The 18,463-nt window shown below is 50.6% G+C and overlaps 1 protein-coding gene across 4 annotated transcripts in view; it reads right to left on the minus strand.

Moving 5' to 3' along the window:
- The window catches only part of Pla2g6 (phospholipase A2 group VI), a 36,484-nt gene extending 19,492 nt beyond the window's left edge, over positions 1 to 16,992 (minus strand). For 2 of the 4 annotated variants that reach the window (XM_052160802.1, XM_052160799.1), the window contains exons 1-5: positions 16,316 to 16,767; positions 7,363 to 7,612; positions 4,279 to 4,494; positions 3,199 to 3,382; positions 174 to 361 (exon numbers count right to left, since the gene is read on the minus strand). In XM_052160802.1, coding sequence (XP_052016762.1) covers positions 174 to 361; positions 3,199 to 3,382; positions 4,279 to 4,494; positions 7,363 to 7,571 — 797 coding nt within the window. In that variant the 5' untranslated portion in view covers positions 7,572 to 7,612; positions 16,316 to 16,767. Of the gene's footprint in view, positions 1 to 173; positions 362 to 3,198; positions 3,383 to 4,278; positions 4,495 to 7,362; positions 7,613 to 16,315; positions 16,768 to 16,896 lie in introns of those variants that run through there. The other 2 variants (XM_052160800.1, XM_052160801.1) reach the window with 2 other exon arrangements.
- Positions 16,993 to 18,463: the final 1,471 nt, after the last annotated feature.

Raw genomic sequence — 18,463 nt, forward strand, 5'->3', positions numbered from 1 at the left:
TGTTCTTTGCACAGTATTTGTGCACTTAGGTGTGAAACTACCACATAACAGCATCAAGAGCTTTCTTCAGGCCAGTGCCCTTGGCCAGTTATCTGGTGAGGCTTAAGGAACCGGGGCCTTGTCCGTGGCCCTGCAGGGTGGTGGGGGGGGGGGGTGGTGGTGGTGAGGCTTACCCCTTCTGGGAAAATTTCATGGCCGTGTGGATGGGGAAGCCGCCGGGTCCCATGATGTTGCAGCGGGCATTGCAGAGCAGCAGGACGCGCACCATCTCCTGCTTCCCCATCTGGCAGGCCAGGTGCAGTGGGGTCAGCCCCTGGTTGTTTACCTGGTTCAGGCCGGCCGAGGCATTCTTCCCTAGGAGCTGACGGGAGAACACGGCTAAACACCTGCCACTCACTTCTCTAACCCCCAAGGGCCACCTTCCTCTGGACACCAAAAGGAAATGCACATTTGAGTCTGTGAGGATGGAGAGGAGCACGGGGGAGGAAAGGCTGCTGTGGAGAGCACAAGGAAGCCTGACCCAGGGGGTCAGCGTGTGGTGTGGCGCTGGCCTGACTGTGGCTCAAACGCACACTTCCAAAGGATCTTCACCCAGGCGTGGCGGCATGCTCCTGCAATCTCAGTACTGGGGAGGCTGAGGCACAAGGTTCAGAGTTCAGAGCCAGTCTAGACTACACAGTGAGTTCCAGGCCAGCCTCAGCTACATGAGACCCTGTATAAGAATAACAAAAAAGAGCCTTAGGTTTTCTAGATGGAGTGATTCTTGCTACCGGCCAGTGTCCTTCCATCCTGGTTACTTCTGTCAACTGACATAGCATAGAGTCCTGTGAGGAGAGAAGCCTCAGCTGAGGAAGGGTCTGGGTCATACTAGCCTGGGGGCATATCTGTGAGGCTCTGACTCCATTACTACTTGATGTTGGAGAGCCACACGCACGGTGGGCGGCACCATTTCTAGGCAGGTGACCTTACTAAGCCAAGAGGGAGGACTTCCGCTCTTGCTTGAGTTTCGGCCCTGACTTTCCTCAACGACGGATTGTGATCTAGAAATGTAAATCGAGTAAGTTCTTTTCTCCCCTAAGTTGCTTTTAGTTAGAATGTTTTATTACGGTAACAGAAAAAGAACTGGAAAACCACTGGTCCTGCAGAATATCTTTCTGTATACAGGTAGAATGTTTTCAATAAAAGAACTGAGCTGGGTGGTGGTGGGGCACGCCTATAATCCCAGCACTCTGGGAGGCAGAGGCAGGCAGATTTCTGAGTTCGAGGCCAGCCTGGTCTACAGAGTGAGTTCCAGGACAGCCAGGGCTTTACAGAGAAACCCTGTCTCGGGGACAAAAAAAAAAAAAAAAAAAAAAAAGAACTGAATGGGCCTCTGGTAGGATGCTTTCCTGGCACAGGAGGCTCTGAGTCCAGTTCCTGTACTGCCCCTTCCTGCCTGTCCAAACCCTAGGTCCTTGAGTCTTTTGTATGGAATGATTATTTTGCAAAGAGCCCAAAGCCTCCCATGCACTTTGCTGATGGGACCCACTCTGTCCCAGGTTGGACTTGAACTGCCTTGGTGTCCTAGATGGCTGGGATTACATTCTGCATGCCCCACAGTAGCTGCAATCATCTCTAGATGACTTCTAGTACCTAATACAATGCAAAAACCAGATGAACAATAATGAGGAAAACTTGTCTATATGCAGATATAATTTCCCTCCAGATATTAAACTCTCCACAGGCATTGAGAGCCACTGTACTGCAGGAAGCTGAAAGGACCCTGGCCTTTTCCTTGGGGCTCAGTGCCATCTCCAAGGTCAGTCATGGCCACTAGGTACAGCCCTGACTTGAGGAATGCTGGAACCCAGCAGTGGGGAAGAGGCCTGGCAACATGGGGGAAGCCCAGGCTCGAGGGCCCCAGCTTGGTGGCCCTCAGTGGCCTCTACTGAACCTCAGTTTCTTGTGTGAGGAAAAGACAGCAGGGTTCTGACCCAGGGAACATTCTGAGAACTGACTTGGACACAAGCCACTTGGTGCAGGCATAAGGCAGCATAGTCAGAGGGCAGGCATGATGCACGATCACTGGCCAGGAATACCCTCCTGCTCCGGGCAGCACTCAACAGCTCAGCAGCATTACACACAGATCTATGTTTTCTAGAAAAATCCTGATGCTAAGCAGAGGGGACAGAAGCAGCAGGTTGACGTGCTCCTTCTAGACAATAGAGCACAAGCGGAGAGTGTGTCTTTCCTTCCCACAGTGGCTTCTCCCAGCACCACTCCATCTACTGAACCATAATTTAAAAACATGTTCTCCACGAATCTCCTGGGGTTGGAGAGTGCTCAATGGGAAAGCGCACTGGCTGCTCTTCTAGAGGACAGTGGTGTGAATCCCAGCACCCACATAGCAGCTTACAAGCAGCTGCTTGGCTCCAGCCCCAGGAGATTTGTCACCCTCTTCTGGCCTCTGAGGGCACTGAACATATGGTATGCACAGGCATAAATGCAGGCAAAAAGGGCTGGAGAGATGGCTCAGCAGTTAAGGGCACTGACTGATCTTCCAGAGGTCCTGAGTTCAATTCCCAGCAACCAAATGGTGGCTCACAACCATCTGTAATAGGATCTGATGCTCTCTTCTGGGGTGTCTGAAGACAGTGACAGTGTACTCATATACATGAAATAAATAAATCTTAAAAAAAATGTAGGCAAAATACCCATACACAAAAAATAATATATTTTAAAAAGTTAAAATGTTTTTTAAAGGCTTATTTTATTTGTATGAGTACACTGTAGATGTCTTCAGTCGGAACAACTGCAGCCTGTAGGAGTGCCTCTGGCACAAACACCTACTCCAGCTGGGGCAATATGAGTGCCTACCAATTAGGTCAAGTCTCACTGCATCTTGAGGTCTCCAGGCAGGGGCTAACCTGATGCATGTAGCCCAGGGGCTAGCTCTGGGCAGCTACTGAGCTCCACACCTGACTAGAGTTTTTATGGAGTTCAGCTCAGTTCATGGAGAACTTCCGTAGCCAAAGATTATGTCTCCCTCTAAGTGTCACAGGGTGGAGGATAGGGTTGGGAGTGACAAAGGAATCAGGAATGAAGGACGGATGAGTGAGAAGACCTCAGAAAGGCTCATGAACTTGAGGCCCCAAATCAAGTTTCCGGAACAAGGAGGTGCTCGGTTGCTCAGTCCCCTGTCCACTGCCCAGCACTCACCTGTAGCACCTGGGGATTGTCCCCTTGCACAGCATAATGGAAGGCAGTCTCTCCTTTGTTGTCAGTGACATCCATCTGGGCGTGGCAGTACTGGACCAGCTCCACCAGGATCTCACTGTCCCCCTTGCGGCAGGCCAGATGTAGTGGGGTGCAGCCCTCCTCATTCTCAGTGCTGTTGGCGCAGCTGTGGAAGGGTTGGGGTGAGCAGTGATAGGTAAGTGACAGGCAGAGGACCAAAGGCAGGGATGCGAGAGGCCCGAGCAGAGGCAGGAGGCAGGGGACAGGCAAGGGCTGGATGCTCTGGCAAGGTTCAATACAGGCTGCGGTGCATTCAGCTCACTCCAGGGCCATGACAGCATGAGACAACAGAATGACAACAGGTGACAGAGAGAAAGGGCACTCAGGACAGAAACTTCAGTGTTGTGAGCAATGCACTGAACCTCTGTGCTTCAGACTGTGAGATGGGTCACAGTGGTCTCCACGGTCATACCAGGGAGCAGCCCAGCTCACAAGTTCTGTTTTTGTTTTTTAAAATAAGATCTTGCTCTGTAGACCAGGCTGGCCTCGAACTCACGAATCTGCCTGCCTTTGCCTCCGAAGTGCTGGGACTAAAGGCATGAGCCCCATGCCTGGCCTGGTGAGTATTAGCTAGAACCCAGGCATTGAGCAGAGGAGTATGGGGTAGTCAGCCAGTGACTAGCAAGCACAGCCACGGTGACCTCTTTGGGGAATTTGCTGATACAGCATTGAGTAGATGGATACAAAGGAAGCCAGACAAGCTTCTGGAAAAACAGCAGGGCTTGGGAAGGAAACAACAGTCGAGCCTCTCAGCGGTCCTCTCCAACTGAATAGCCTCTCTTTGATGTGACTGCGTAGTTGGAAGAACTCAGTGTCAGCACCTCCTTCTGATTTGAATTAGTGTTCCTGGATTATCAAGCCACAGCGATGCTATTCCTCTCTCACCCAAGCCATGGGAAGAACAGAACCGGTGTGGAGCCTCCAGGCAGACATGCAGCTAGTGTGCACCACGGGGCTGATGACAGCCAGCAGCACACCCCAGTGGCCTCGGCCTGTGCTCACCTGATGATGCGACTGTGATGGAAGCACTCCCGGATGCCAAGCTCCACGGCCAGGTGTGTCACTGTCCAGCTGGGGTGGTTCCGGATGAGGTCCGTCAGGTGCTGCAGCACGTCCACGTGCAGGACCTGCACAGAGCTCTCATAGAAGGGTGGCAGCTGGGAGGAATACTGCTGGAAGTTCACCAGGGCGTCTGCCTCAGACTCCAGCTGGAAGAGCCTGCCACCAGGAGAGGCCGCTCAGGTGAGTCATGGGGGACAGAACCTGGGCCAGCTCAGCAGTGCCTAGCATAATCCAATGGTGTACCCCCCCCCAACAGGCCACCCTCTCTCTGCCTGAGGCTGCAGGCTGAGCCTCTTGTTCTAACCAGACCCTCGACATGGAGAGCTCCCTTTGGACTCCATTGTGCTTGGGGTCTTTCATCTGGTGATTTTATATCTTATTTCATGAAAGTCATGTCATATTCTCTTCTAACTTGGTTGTCACATCCAGGAGCCTCACCTTCAAACTCTGGCTCTTTGTCTATGGTCAGAAATAAGTGCTATTTAACCCAGATAACCAGCTACAGTATGAATACTACACAGCCATTAAAGTAGTTTAAAGTGATAGGGATAGGCTGGCAAAGTGTCCCAAGGGATCACATGGAAGAAGGGAGCTGGCTCCCAAAGTTACCCTCTGATCTCCCCTCAGCACTATGACAGAGGTGGTCGATGTGGTGGAGGGTAACCACGGGGTGACAGCAGCTTGTCACACAGAAGCCAAGGATAACACAATGACAGTTCTACAGAGCAGGAGGAACATGAATCGTGGGGAGAAGCTTCTGCCCAGTAAACCCCAAAACAAAAACAATCCAAGGAAACTTGACAGAAGAAGCTTATAAGAGCCCTTCCCTTCATGCTCTGGAAGAGGACCAGAGTTCAATTCCCAGAACCCACCCATGTAGGGTGGATCATTAATTCCATGTAATTCCAACTCTCAGGGAATCTGATGCTGTCTTTTGGCCTCTGCAGGCATGCTTGTGCACACACACACACACATGAATATTAAAAAATAATACCTAGGCACGGTGACACATGCCTTTAATCCCAGCACTCAGGAGGAAGAGGTAGGTGGATCTAACTTTGAGTCCAGCCTGGTCTATATAGTGAGTTCCAGAACAGCCAAAGCTACATAGTGAGACCCTGTCTCAAAAAAAAACAAAGCTAAATAAATAGAGAAGACGATCAAAAATTGCAAAAGCATAAGTAGAAACGGCTGGACTCATGATCATATATAATATCCACTCATGGCTTCTATAGGCACCACACATGTACATAGTATACAGACCTGTGTGCAGGCAAAATATTCATACACATACAAAGATAAAATGTAGTAATAATTTTGGGGGGGTGTTTTGAGACAGGGTTTGTCTGTGTAGCCCTTGGCTGTCCTGGAACTCACTCTGTAGACCAGGCTGGCCTCGAACTCAGAAATCCACCTGCCTCTGCCTCCCAGAGTGCTGGGATTAAAGGCGTGCGCCACCACTGCCCGGCTTGTAATAAATAATTTTAATAGGTAACTGTTTTAGATGGCTGAGAGCTGAGCAGGTACATCAATCACTGAAGAAGAAGTCCAAGTGGCATCACTGCTGAAAGGGGCTGTACTGTAACCAAATCAACACACACAAGATTATAATGCTGCTCCACTGGACACTCGAGGGACTGACTCGAGGTTTTTGCACTGGCAAGATAAAGTATCAGGATATACGGCAACAGGAAATCCCACTCACAGTTGGTAGGAAAATGCACAATTGTTACCTGCCAAGGCTGTCATGGCCCTCAGTCCACCAGCACTCCTGGGTACACGACAGACAGGAAGGCACACAAACATGCACACAGCAAAGACAAGAGAGAGTCTACACGTCTATCAGGTAGACAGGACGTAACTAAACAGTGGCGCGCAGTCACGAGCTGCTTGACGACAGGGCTGCATTCTGAGAAACGTGTGATCAACATGTGAATGTTGGGCATGGTAGTGTGTTGGGCCCGGCGGGGACACACAATAAGACCATGTCTAAAGAGAACAGGCTGTGTGAGGAGCACAGAGCCCTGAGCATAGCAGTCAGGCCGAGGCTGCCGTCCTCTGGGCACAGTGTACAGCGTGTTCTGTCTGCAGGTCTGGGTACCTGGCCTTCCTTCACCAGGCTGCATGTTCCTTAAGGACACAGACCTTGTGAGTCCTCCCACGGGGCCCACTGACCTCAGGCCCAGGGCTCCTGTGAACAGGAAGATGGTGGGATACCCAGGACAAGCAGAAAGAGAATGGGTATGAACCTTGACGTCAGGCTGCCCAACTCCACCAAACACTCTGTCTGCTCTCCCTTTTCCCACCCTGCCCACTCTCCCCTCTCCCACCCTGCCTGCTCTCCCTTTTCCCACCCTGCCCGCTCTCCCCTCTCCCACCCTGCCCGCTCTCCCTTCTCCTACTCTGCCTTGCCCTGGAGTTCTACCCCGACCTTCTAGAACCAAGACGTCCCAGCATGCCTAGTGCCAGCCCTTACACACTAGCTGTCCAAACCTGACCCCTACAACAACAGTCACACCACTGAAGACCCAGGTGGGGCACCCCAGTGGGTCCTCTCAGCTTCCCCATCCTTCCTCCTTCCCCCCTCTACAGGAGTGAAGCCTCAGGAAATGACGCACGCTCTTCTGCTCCCAGCTCCTCCCTCCAGTAATAGAACTTCCAGGCAGAGCTCCAGGGAAGCCCGAGGATGGAGGGAATGAAACGAGGGGCACAGGGCTGGAGAGATGGCTCAGCGGCAAGAGCACTGACTGCTCTTCTAAAGGTCCTGAGTTCAAATCCCAGCAACCACATGATGGCTCACAACCATCCATAATGAGATCTGACGCCCTTTTCTGGCGTGTCTGAAGACAGCTACAGTGTACTTACATATAATAAATAAATACAGCTTAGAAAGAAAGAAAGAAAGAAAGAAAGAAAGAAAGAAAGAAAGAAAGAAAGAAAGAAAGAAAGAAAGAAAGAAAGAAAGAAAGAAAGAAAGAGAGAGAGAGAGAAATGAGGGGAGCATGTCCCACTGACATCACCTACCGGAAGCCATTCTGGGGGTTCCTAGGGTTGACCAAGATGCAGTCCCAGGTGCGGTTGGAGACATTATGCAACAGGATCAGCTGCCCTTCCTCTCGAGCACGCTCACTTGAGGCATAGTCAGCCAAGGACACCTCCTTCACCCGGAATGGGTTTGAGAACAAGTTGGTGACGCTACTGAGGGTGTTGACGAGGCGTCCGAAGAACTGCATCCTCTGTGGGGCAGTGGGGAGACCCAACCTGCCCCTCTGCTCTGGAAGAAAATGAAGTCTCTGGTCAGTCAGATGCAGTCTCCCACACCCACCTCACAGGCGACCTGCAAAGGCGCTCCCTCATCCCCACCAGCTCTGTGCCCCAACTCTGGACTGGCAAGAACCTGAGACGGAGAGAAACAGCCCTGAGTGGATAGCAGGTCTGACGGAAAGCTCGGGAGCTCACAGGCCAGGCCAGTGACCACTCCCTGACCAGGGCTGACTGAGGACCCATGCTCACAGTAAGGACAGTGGCCATGAATGTAGTGTCTGCAGCAAGGCCTGGCCAAGCGGACAGCTTCTCATCATGCAAGTCAGAGCTGACATTCTGGATCCGGCAGAACTGACAGCGAGCATGCCGACTCCACGGACAAATCAAGGGTCTCTCCCTATGACATACCAGAATGCACCACACCACGGTGGGGGAGGGGGAACAACTGTCTCTCTGCATCCTTTCACTGGTTTCACACAGATCTCTGAAAACGGCCACAGAAACGGATCCTCAGGATGAAAGAAAACCCGTAGGCTCAGACGGACCAAACATGCATGTGGGGATCAGTATGTATGGACATGTGTGAGTGTCTGCAGGCACCTGTGGGGCCAGGGTCACCTGCAGGTACCTCAGGGGCTCTCCACCTTGCTTTTGAGACAAGGTCTCTTAGGGACCTGGAACTTACGGAGTAGGCTAGCCTGGCTGTCCAGCAGGCCCAGGCAGTGTCCTGTCTGCCTCCCCAGCACTGAGATACCCAGTGCATGCCACCGTGTCCAGCTTTTTGTCCATGGATGCTGGGATAGAGCCTCACACCAGAATGACCGGCTACCTCCTCAGTACCCACCCGAGAGGGGAGAGATTGGTTCTTTCTTTCTTTCTTTCTTTCTTTCTTTCTTTCTTTTTTTCTTTCTTTCTTTCTTTTTTTTTTTTGACTACAGATTAAAAGTCAGAGTTTATGCTATAAAAATTGTCTCCCAGTTTAGCTTGGAGCCTTAGACTGTGTTTGTGGGCACTGGGGATGGAGCCCAGAGTGCCCCACTCATTCGGCTACAGCCCCAGCCCCAGAGTTAAGAGCACTGTGTTTTCTTGGGCTTCCACGTATATCACCTTCTGAGAGGCCACCCTCTGCCCCGGAGTCAACGCGTCACCTGTTAAAAGAGTAGGTTAGACAGAAGTACAGACAGACCAGCAGTAAGAGTGGTACCTTCATTGATATTGGTTCCTGGCCTTATTCTGCTCTGACCCAGGTAAGAAAAGAAGACTAACCTTGGTGATGAAATGGAAACAAATCAAGAGGCCTGCGGAGTAAGCTAAAAACAGAGTGGGGGTTGGCCATGGTGCCACCTCAGGGTTTCCCTTCCGTTTCAGCAGCTGTGGTCTGAAAGCATTCACGGAGCATCCCAGAAATAGTTAACTCATTAGTTGTAAACATTATGCTCTTCCAAAAGCATGGTGAATCTTAAACCAGCCTGCTGGGCCTCGGCTGGGTGAATGCGCATGCCTCTTCCCGGGGAGTCCACACCACACACATGGCCTGCCCATCACCTAGCAGCCTGCTTCATTACCAGATGGTTGTGGCAGGTGACCCTTGTGTTACTTAACAATGGCATCAAGGGCTGGCACTGTGCTTGTCTAGCACAGACCAGAGTCTGCAAGCCTAGCCCTCCATTAACTGGAAACGGAGATGGATACCTGGGATCCCAGGATCACTACAGGGGTGGAGTTCAAGGGCATCCTAGTCCACAGGGTGAGTTTGGGGCCAGGCTGGCACCTGAAAGACTACTGTTTTAAATGCTGGCTATCTTTCCTTAACCACTTCCCCCATTTTACAAGTAAGATTTAAAGGAAACGGCTGCTTCACTCTGGAAACATCCTGGAGCTTTGGAAGACCTTGCTTTTCCCACAATAATGAGCTATGGTGGGGAAGAACGCAAGTCATGTCTTCTTTAACACGGGGACAGCCAAGTATGGTGGCCCATACCTGGAATCCCAGACTCAGGAGGCAAATGAAGGTGGGTAGCCCGGGCAACACTCCACGTTCCAGGCCAGTTTTGACTATATAGTGAGACCCTGTCCTGACAAGCCAAGATAGGCAGAGCTGGAGAGATGGCTCAGAGATGAGGAGCATTGGCTGCTCTTCCAGAGGATCTGGGTTTAGTTCCCCAAACCCATGTGGCTTCTCATAATCATCTGAAACTCCAATTCCAGAGGATCCGGTACCCTCTTCTGCCCTCCACAGATATTAGGTATTCACATGGTCACATAGTACACAAGCACACGTGCAGGCAAAATACTCATATGCAGAAAATAAAAATAAACCTTAAAAATAGCAAGACATGGGGCTTAATAAAAGGCTACTAAGAAAAAAATCTATGCATTCTCACTTATAGGTGGGACTAAATTGAAACCAACAAACAAAATGAACAGTGACTACTAGGTCAGAAAATAGAACAAAATAGAACAAAAGTCGCAGCTGGGCATAGGAGTGCATGCCTTTAATTCCAGCACTCAGGACAGAGACAGGTGGATCTCTGTGAGTTCAAGGATAGCCAGCCCAGTCTATATAGTGAGTTCCATGACAGTCAGGGCTACAAAGAGAAACTCTGTCTCAAAAACAAAACAAAACAAAAACAAAAAAACCAAACCACCACCACCACCACCACCACCAACAACAACAACAACAAAAAGAGATCACAAAATAGTGGCTACAGAGGATGAATCTACCTAAACAGACAATACAAGGTTATAATTAAAAATAACACCACTGGGGAGCAAGGGAGCCTGGCTCGTTAAAGCGCTTGCAGCCAAGCCTGACAACTAGGTTGATCCTTGAGACTCAGGAGGAGGAAGGAGAGAAGTGACTTACATTGTCCTCTGGCCTCCACACATGTATCATAACACACACATGCACTAACAATGGTAAAATGTAATAAAAATCATATACACATTCATTATAGAATTGCTTTTGGATATCTTTGAGGATCCATCTCATGACCTCACGAGAGGTCATATATATAAACATATATATATCTGCTGGATATAGCCAACCTCAGTCAGAATGTTTTTGCTGAAAATATAGATATAAGAGTATCCTGCCTCCTTCCCCTGATAGACGCAGATACAACCTGTTGAGGTTTGGTCTTGCTGTCTATTATAATGCTAAGTGCAGCCCTGGAGTCTGTATATAGACCTGTGTGTGACCCTGTCCCCAAGCTATTTCTGACTGGCAAATAAAGATACCAACATCCAATATCTGGGCAGAAGAGACATAGACGGGGTTTAGGATTCCCCTGGCTAGGCGTCAGAGGAAAACCTAGAGGAAGAAGGTGGAGGAAGAAGAGACGCCTCCATGGGTTAGGTGAGCCAGAAAAATGTATCCCTGAGGGCTGGCCAATTGGAGTTAAGAACAGCCCAGATGAAACATGGCAACTGTTAACTCGGGGCTATGGATGGGAAAGTAGATTCTCACGGCACACGGGGTAGATATCGTCCTAGCTCCTGTGCTGTTTAAGACTGGCTCACTATAGATATAAAGATGGTGTGTGTCTTTTATCTGGGAACTAAAAAGTCAAAGGAGGGGTAGAAACCCCAGCTTGGGATTAAATTTTTCTACAACATACACAAACACACAAATAAATGAGTGCACAAATGTCGCCATATGTGTGCTGTGTGAGCCAGTGGCAGGAATATGTATGCTACAGCTCCTGCATCCTTCCATCGTGTGGTTGCCAAGAATCAAACTTGAGCTGTCAGGCTAGGCAGCAAATGCCTTTATCCAATGAGATATCGTACTGTCCCCCAATACTTTGCAAGAAAACAGTCTTACGGGGTATTATGGTCCACACTCATGATCCCAGCCCTTGGGAACCTAAAGTGGTGGGATCGCCATGGGATTGAGGTCAGTCTGGTCTCACAGTGAGCTCTAAGAGTAGGCTTGTCTCAAGTAACACCAAAAATCTTTCCTCTCTCTCTCTCTCTCTCTCTTTCTCTCTCTCTCTCTCTCTCTCTGTGTGTGTGTGTGTGTGTGTGTGTGTGTGTGTGTGTGTGTGTGTATGTAGGCCAGAAGTCAACCTCAGCTGCCACTGCTCAGGATTTTGAGATAAGGCCTCCTCAGCAGCTCCCTGGGGTTAACTAACTTGCCATAAAAATTCTCCAGACTTCTCCAGCTTCAGAATCATAAACACACACCGCCACTAAGGATTGAACTCAGGTCCTCCTGCTCGTGAGACTCACTCTTTACCGACTGAACTATTTCTCCAACAGATTCTAAGTGACTGTCAGTCCCAGCATGCCTGACACCTCCCTTGGCCCCATCCTGGGAGCTTTCCCAAGCTCACATCACTTCTTCTGCACAGCCACCCCCCGACCCGGTTATCCTCACTTCGTAGGAGGAAGCTAAGGGACAGAAAGGCAGAGTGACATTTCCAAGGTCACACAGCTGACAGGGACGAGAGTGCTACAGCTCAAGGTGAGCAGCTTTAGTCTACCCTTCTTCAGAAGGCTCCCAAGGTCTCCCACCCTAGCACCAAGCATGGCTCGGCTCAAGATTCCTGTACAATCTAAAAAAAAAAAAAAAGGACTGGGGAGATGGCTCACTGGGTAAAGGCTGTTATCATACAAGTCTGGAAACCTGAGTTCAATTCTTAGAACCCGTGGTAAGGAGAAATGAGCCAATCAACTTGCCCTCTGACCTCAGCATGTGCACTGTAGCACTCACTCTGCACCCTGCCCCCACACACACAAAGTAACTTAAATCTAAAACTAAAATAGACATAGATAAAAGAAGCATGCCAGGATATCTGGGGAAGATGAAGGTCCTGGTTACATGAGTAATACTCTTGCTTTTCTCGATTTTCCAAATGGCACACAAAATTACTATGGTTTTATAGAAAGCAGGTGCAGGCTGAGCCCTGGGCTGTGTCGTTTTATGCAGATTTGCCAGCGTCCAGACAGATGCAGAGAAGGGCCCCAGGGAACGGAGGAGGGCAGGCCTAAGAGCCTCACTGGTTCAAACCCTCTTGCCAGCGCGACCAGCAGCCTCACTCGGAGGAAGGTCCTTACCCCAGCACCCTCTGGTAAAGACATGTCCCATATGTTGAAAGACCTGGCTTCTGTCCAGCCTCCTAGGCCAGTGTGATACAGGATGTGACACAGTAACTAAGGAAAAGGCCGGACACCAGCCCACTGTGACACACCACCAGCAGCCATTGCCCTTGCTAGGTGGAATAGAGGAAATGAACTCTGTGGACACGTGTGCCACATCCTGGAACAAGCACGGCAGGGCCAGGCAGGAATGCTACAAAGCATTTACGTGTCTACTTCTTGCCACCCTCTCCCCACCATCCCACGGGGTCCTTGCAGTCCAGCCACAGGGCAGAGCATAGGCTAGGAACAGGCCGCCATCAGAGCGTTTGGGCTTGATCTCACAGTTTTTATGTTCCTATTACATCTACTGCTGACAACTGTCACTGCTAGAGCCTGCACTAGAGCTGCCTCCCTGCCGAGGCCATCTGACACAGACTACCTGTTCCCAGCCAGAGGTGCCACAGCTGAAAAGGGACTAAGTTCAAGCCATGGTGACAGAGCCAGGCCTCTCCTCTGTCGCTGTGACCCACTCCCTGTCAGGGGCCCAGTGTGCTTCCTTGGTGCGTTTCTGGAAGACAGATGGTGTCTGTGGGCATCTAAGGCTCTCCCGGAGGAACTGAAGACAAGAAGCCCAGAGAGGAGTATACTCACATCAGACAGTGAGATTACATCCACGGAGGGCCTCAAACGGAGGGTTCATATCACCAACTATGGGAACACACTCTGGCCACCAAAATAAAAACCAAATAAGAGCCCTGGAGGGACCGTGGAGGGGTCTGTGGTGAGTCCCCAGAAGGGGCTACTTGGGTCCATGAGGGCCAGGCCGGGGCTAGAGTGTGTGGTCCCTGGGGAAGGACACTGGAGGACAGGACTCAAGTTCTAAGGAAAGACAGAAGACAGCCGAGGGGGATGGGGAGAGGCCCTCCTGGCAGAGGTCACAGCTGGGAGGACAGAGGTGTGAGTGGCCACTATAGGCCATCGCTGTCATCCTGACTGGCTGAGGGAGGTCCTTGGCAGACTGCTCTCACTCTCTGGGTCACGCCTCTGACAAGGCTGCCGGGCTGTTTACCATCCCTTCCTCCTCACATCTGGATGGTTTCAGGGAGAAGGCTGCTTGGTAGGAGCCACGATCCATCCGGCCCATTCTAGAAGACCCAGAATGTCCTCCCCGCTTATGCCAGCCACCCGGTCCCCCACTCATCATCCTGGATCCACTGTCACTCCAAAGGCAAAGTAAGTACTGGACTGGGCCCTCCCTGCAAGCTGGCCTCAACACATTTTTTTGTTTTTTTGGTTTTTTTTTTTTTTTTTTTTTTTTTTTTTTTGAGACAGGGTTTCTCTGTGTAGCCCTGGCTGTCCTGGAACTCACTCTGTAGACCAGGCTGGCCTCGAACTCAGAAATCCGCCTGCCTCTGCCTCCCCCAGTGCTAGGATTACAGGCGTGCGCCACCACCGCCCGGCACTCAACGCATTTCTAAATGGAGGTGCACGAGTCTAGGTCCTGGTCTAGTCTTACACACACTGCTCCTCTGTGGCTGTCTAGCACGCAGACTACAAACTGGATGACCATATCTTCATGCGGAATGACAGTATCTCCCTGCTGACTATGCCCTGTGGATCTACAATAGTTCAGAAAGCCCAAACTCTAGAGCACGTGTCAGAATCCCCAGAAGAGGCCCAAACTGCACTCCAGCCCGGTGACCGACTCTAGTCACTCAGTCCCAGCATCACCTCCCAGACAAGTCACCCTTCCTCCAGCACTGCTGGTCTTGAGAGCGCCAGTGGGTGCCGGACTGGGCCTCCACCTGACCCAGACAAGCATGGAGGAAGGAGAAACAGGCTAGAACACCGGAGCTGAGCCGGTCTAGGGATGGCTGTAGGGGCTTCCAGGAACACACCCACAGCATGTCTCATGATTAGACTGCTGGGGCATCACCCCCCCCCCCCGCCCCCCCAGCTGCTGATACCTATCTCAGTCCACCCCACCCCACCCCCATGGCTGCAGGCTGAGGACCTGAGGTGCAAGGACCAGGCCCCGCCGCCGTCATTCTTGACTTCCTGTAGCTTTCACTTTGTCCGAGATGCCCAGGAGAGCATGCCGTCTACACAGGCCGCACTTATACACACACACACACACACACACACACACACACACACACACACACACACGGTGTTCAGGCAACTCCTTTCACGGTATCTTAGTGATAACACTCTACTGGGTGAATAGGAAACCCCTCATCAGCATGCCACCATATTCCCATTAAACAAGACATGTAATCCCTAGGGCAGGGAAATGTCCTAAGTCAACAGAAGGAGCCCTTAGACAACGCGACAGTGTCATGGCTTATGTCACACTGCAGGGCACTGATCCTCTGACTTCCAACAGGGCACAGGAGGAAAGGTAGGGAAGGCATCTGCCCTATGAGAAATGGAATTCAGCAACATGGCACACTGAACGGTGCCTGCCATTTTCCAGTGGGCATAGCAGCCTGCGGCGGGTCACTGTCACTGCCCTAAAAGCTGGAGAGATGGCTACAAGTTAAGAGCACTTGATGCTCTTGAAGAGGACCAGGATTCAGTTTCCAGTACCTACACGACAATCCACAGCCATCTAAAACAATTTTTTTTATGAATGTGAGTACACTGTAGCTGTCTTCAGACACACCAGAAGAGGGCATCAGATCCCATTATGTGAGCCACCATGTGGGTGCTGAGAATTGAACTCAGGACCTCTGGAAGAGCAGTCAGTGCTCTTAACCGCTGAGCCATCTCTCCAGCTCCCACACCTTCTTTAATTCCAGATCTGTGTGAATCCAGCATGCTATTCTACCCCCAGTACACATACGCAGCAGGCATACATGGACACAGATCCAGGAAAACATTCATATGTACAAAATAAAAATAAACCTTTTTATAAAAAAAATAAATAAATTGGGGACTCTCTACACTGAAAATCTAGCCCCAAACTTATGTGCGTGGCCCTGGCAAGGGAAGTCTCTGGCCTCCCTTCCCCATGTTAAGTGGGAACAGTGCGCGTGCGCTAGCTACATCAATATTTGCCCAGCAGAAAATGGGTGGAGAGTAAAGGTAACAGAAATAAAAGAGCCTGGTTGTCAGGGTGATTAATAAACACTGAAAACATGAACAAAAGTGATTGCTCTCCCGCCTTTTGCTCCTCTCTCTCCCTGTCCCCCCAGCCCTTTCTGTCCTGCCCGTGACACAACAGCAAAGCCCAGGACCTTGTACAGGGCCACACTCATCACCAAGCCTTGTCTTCTACACCTTCTCATTCAAATACTGAGCCTCCTGGCAGCCATTATGTGGGCAGGAAATTCAGTCCTACCAGGCACAGTGAGGAAACAGACAGAGCATGGCCTCCATGCTCCAGAAACGTGAAGGCAGAGACCAAAACAAAACAACACTAGTCCAAGGGTGGAGCTTCAATGGTGCCAAACCAAACCTGCCCAATCCTGTCCTGCTGGCAAGAGGGCAGGTGAGGGAACTTTAGAGGAAGGATTGGTATTTGTTTGGGGGATCATGTGAATAGCCCATTAAAAATACAGGCACAGTCCATAACTCTTGTGCCCTCCCTGTCACACTCACACCCAATCCCTAGTCACATAGTCACCTGGGTCACAGGCTCCCTGTCGCCAGCTTCCAGGTCATCGGTGGGAGCTGAAGGTGAACCCAGGATTGGAGGCTAGAGAACTGGGAAGAACACGGATGGGAGCAGATGAAAACCGGAGGCACAAGAGAAGCAGGGAGTTAGAAATGGGGGCCGGGGTTTGGACATAACGGGAGGGACGTAGGAAACAGGTGGCCTGGGGGAAATCGGGCAATAATCGGGCAATGAGGGAGAAAACCAGGAGCACTTAGAAGCGCAGAGGGAGGAGCTGGAGGCAGTGGACAGTCCAGAGTGAAAGTCGGACAATGAATTGGGAGAAGGGTTGATTTAGGAAGTTAGGGAAACTGAGGGCCGCAACGGAGAAGAATGCGGTCACCGGATGGGAGTTGGGGACGCCAGGGGATGAAAGAAGAGAAGGCGGGAGCACTCAAGGAGGCCAGATAAGAGTTAACGGAGGGCATGCCTCAGAGTCGCAGACACGAGGACGGTCCTAAGCAGGGTCCAGGTGACGACTTCCAAGACAAGGGTACCGGGAAGGATTGGGAAGGGCTGTCAAGCCCCGCCCCCGCTGCGCCGTCACTCACCTCGGCTTACTCAGCACTTCTCGGCCCTCCTACTTCCGCAAACAAACGCGCCCCGACCACGTGACAACACTACGGCTTTCCACCAATCCACCGAGCCCATGCCGCAGGCAGGCTGTGGCCCCGCCCCCAAGAGCGGACCTCGCACGCGGTCGGGCGCCGCCATCTTCTATAACTGCCCAATGGACGCCGCTTCTGTTGCCAGGGGGCGGTCGGGCTTCCGGCTGGGGCCAATCCTGCGTGGCTGATGGCCGCCATGCCTACGTCGGGCGGAAGTTTCTCGTGACGGCAGTTTGGCTGACATGTTGATAAGGGGCAGGAAGCTGTTCCTGACTCCCTCTGACCTCCAGGAACCCAGGGTGGCTCAGAGTCTGAACTTTTTGTTTATGACAACACAAGAAGATAATCAGAAAGTCAATAAATCCACAGGTTATAACCGGGAAGAACCTGGCTTTGATGTTGCCAAGTTCTCCCAAACCAGATTGCAAATAAAAATATGGAATTAACGGTTAGGTTGAAATAAGACCAAAAAAACTTTCAGGTTTGTGTGTGTGTGTGTGTGTGTGTGTGTGTGTGTGTCTTCTTGTTTCTTCTTTCCCAGCTTTGAAGCTTAAAACAGACATTTGTAGTTTTTTCCAGGAGTGCTGGGGATCAAACTCAGGTCATCGTGACAACTTCACAAGCACTTTTCCAACTGAGGTATCTAGCCAGCCCCTACACAAACCTAGTGGCAAGTGATAAAATCGCATTTGTTGCCTACCACCTCTACCTCAAGATGACAGGCAATTCTGGATAAGGTAATTGCACACGTATAATCCCAATGTTTGGATACTGGACTGGAAGACCAGGAGTTCAAACTCAGCCACAATTAGTTCAGTTGAATCCCAACCTGACATTCTGTCTCTCAATAAATAAATGTCTGCAGAAATCTTGGCACTTTTAGTAGGATTTTAGTCAAATGACCTCTGTGAGGCTGAGAAGTAGCCACGGTTACATCTGGGAATAGGTGATTGTCACTGAGAAGACTCAGTCCTCAGGCCTAGTTATCATGGAATTTAATAGATGGCAGCTTCAGGTGAACCTTTACTTTCTTTAATGAGCCTTGAGCTAGAAGCCTAGCTAGATCTCCCCAGGCTGCTCTCCATCCAAATGGAAAGGGCAGTTCCTGAAGCTCTTCTTAGTCTCTCCACAGACACTAATAGCCAGTTGCCAGGCAACCAGGGCAACCACCCTTCTAGGTTTAGTTAAGAACCTACCCAGGTTGCCAGGGGCATTGGCATATACCTGTAATCTTACCACTTAGGAGGGAAAGGGACAGCTTCACAAATTCAAAGCCCCTGGGCTATAGAGCCAGACTTTATCCAAAAAATATAAGTAAAAGAATAAGAGGGGGCATCAGCTTGTAAAAGAACCCAGTTATTAATAACTGTGTAGAGCTTTACCAGTGAGAGAGAGTGACTTCACTTCTATCATCCATGGAAAGTGACGTTAGGGGGTGATGTCCCACTGTGCAGAGGAGAAACTGGTCCCTTAAGCTAAGATTAACATTTGCTCAAGTTTTCAATTTGAT

This window comes from Apodemus sylvaticus, chromosome 17 (genome assembly GCF_947179515.1).
Source record: "Apodemus sylvaticus chromosome 17, mApoSyl1.1, whole genome shotgun sequence".
In the NCBI taxonomy this organism is placed as follows: domain Eukaryota; kingdom Metazoa; phylum Chordata; class Mammalia; order Rodentia; family Muridae; genus Apodemus; species Apodemus sylvaticus.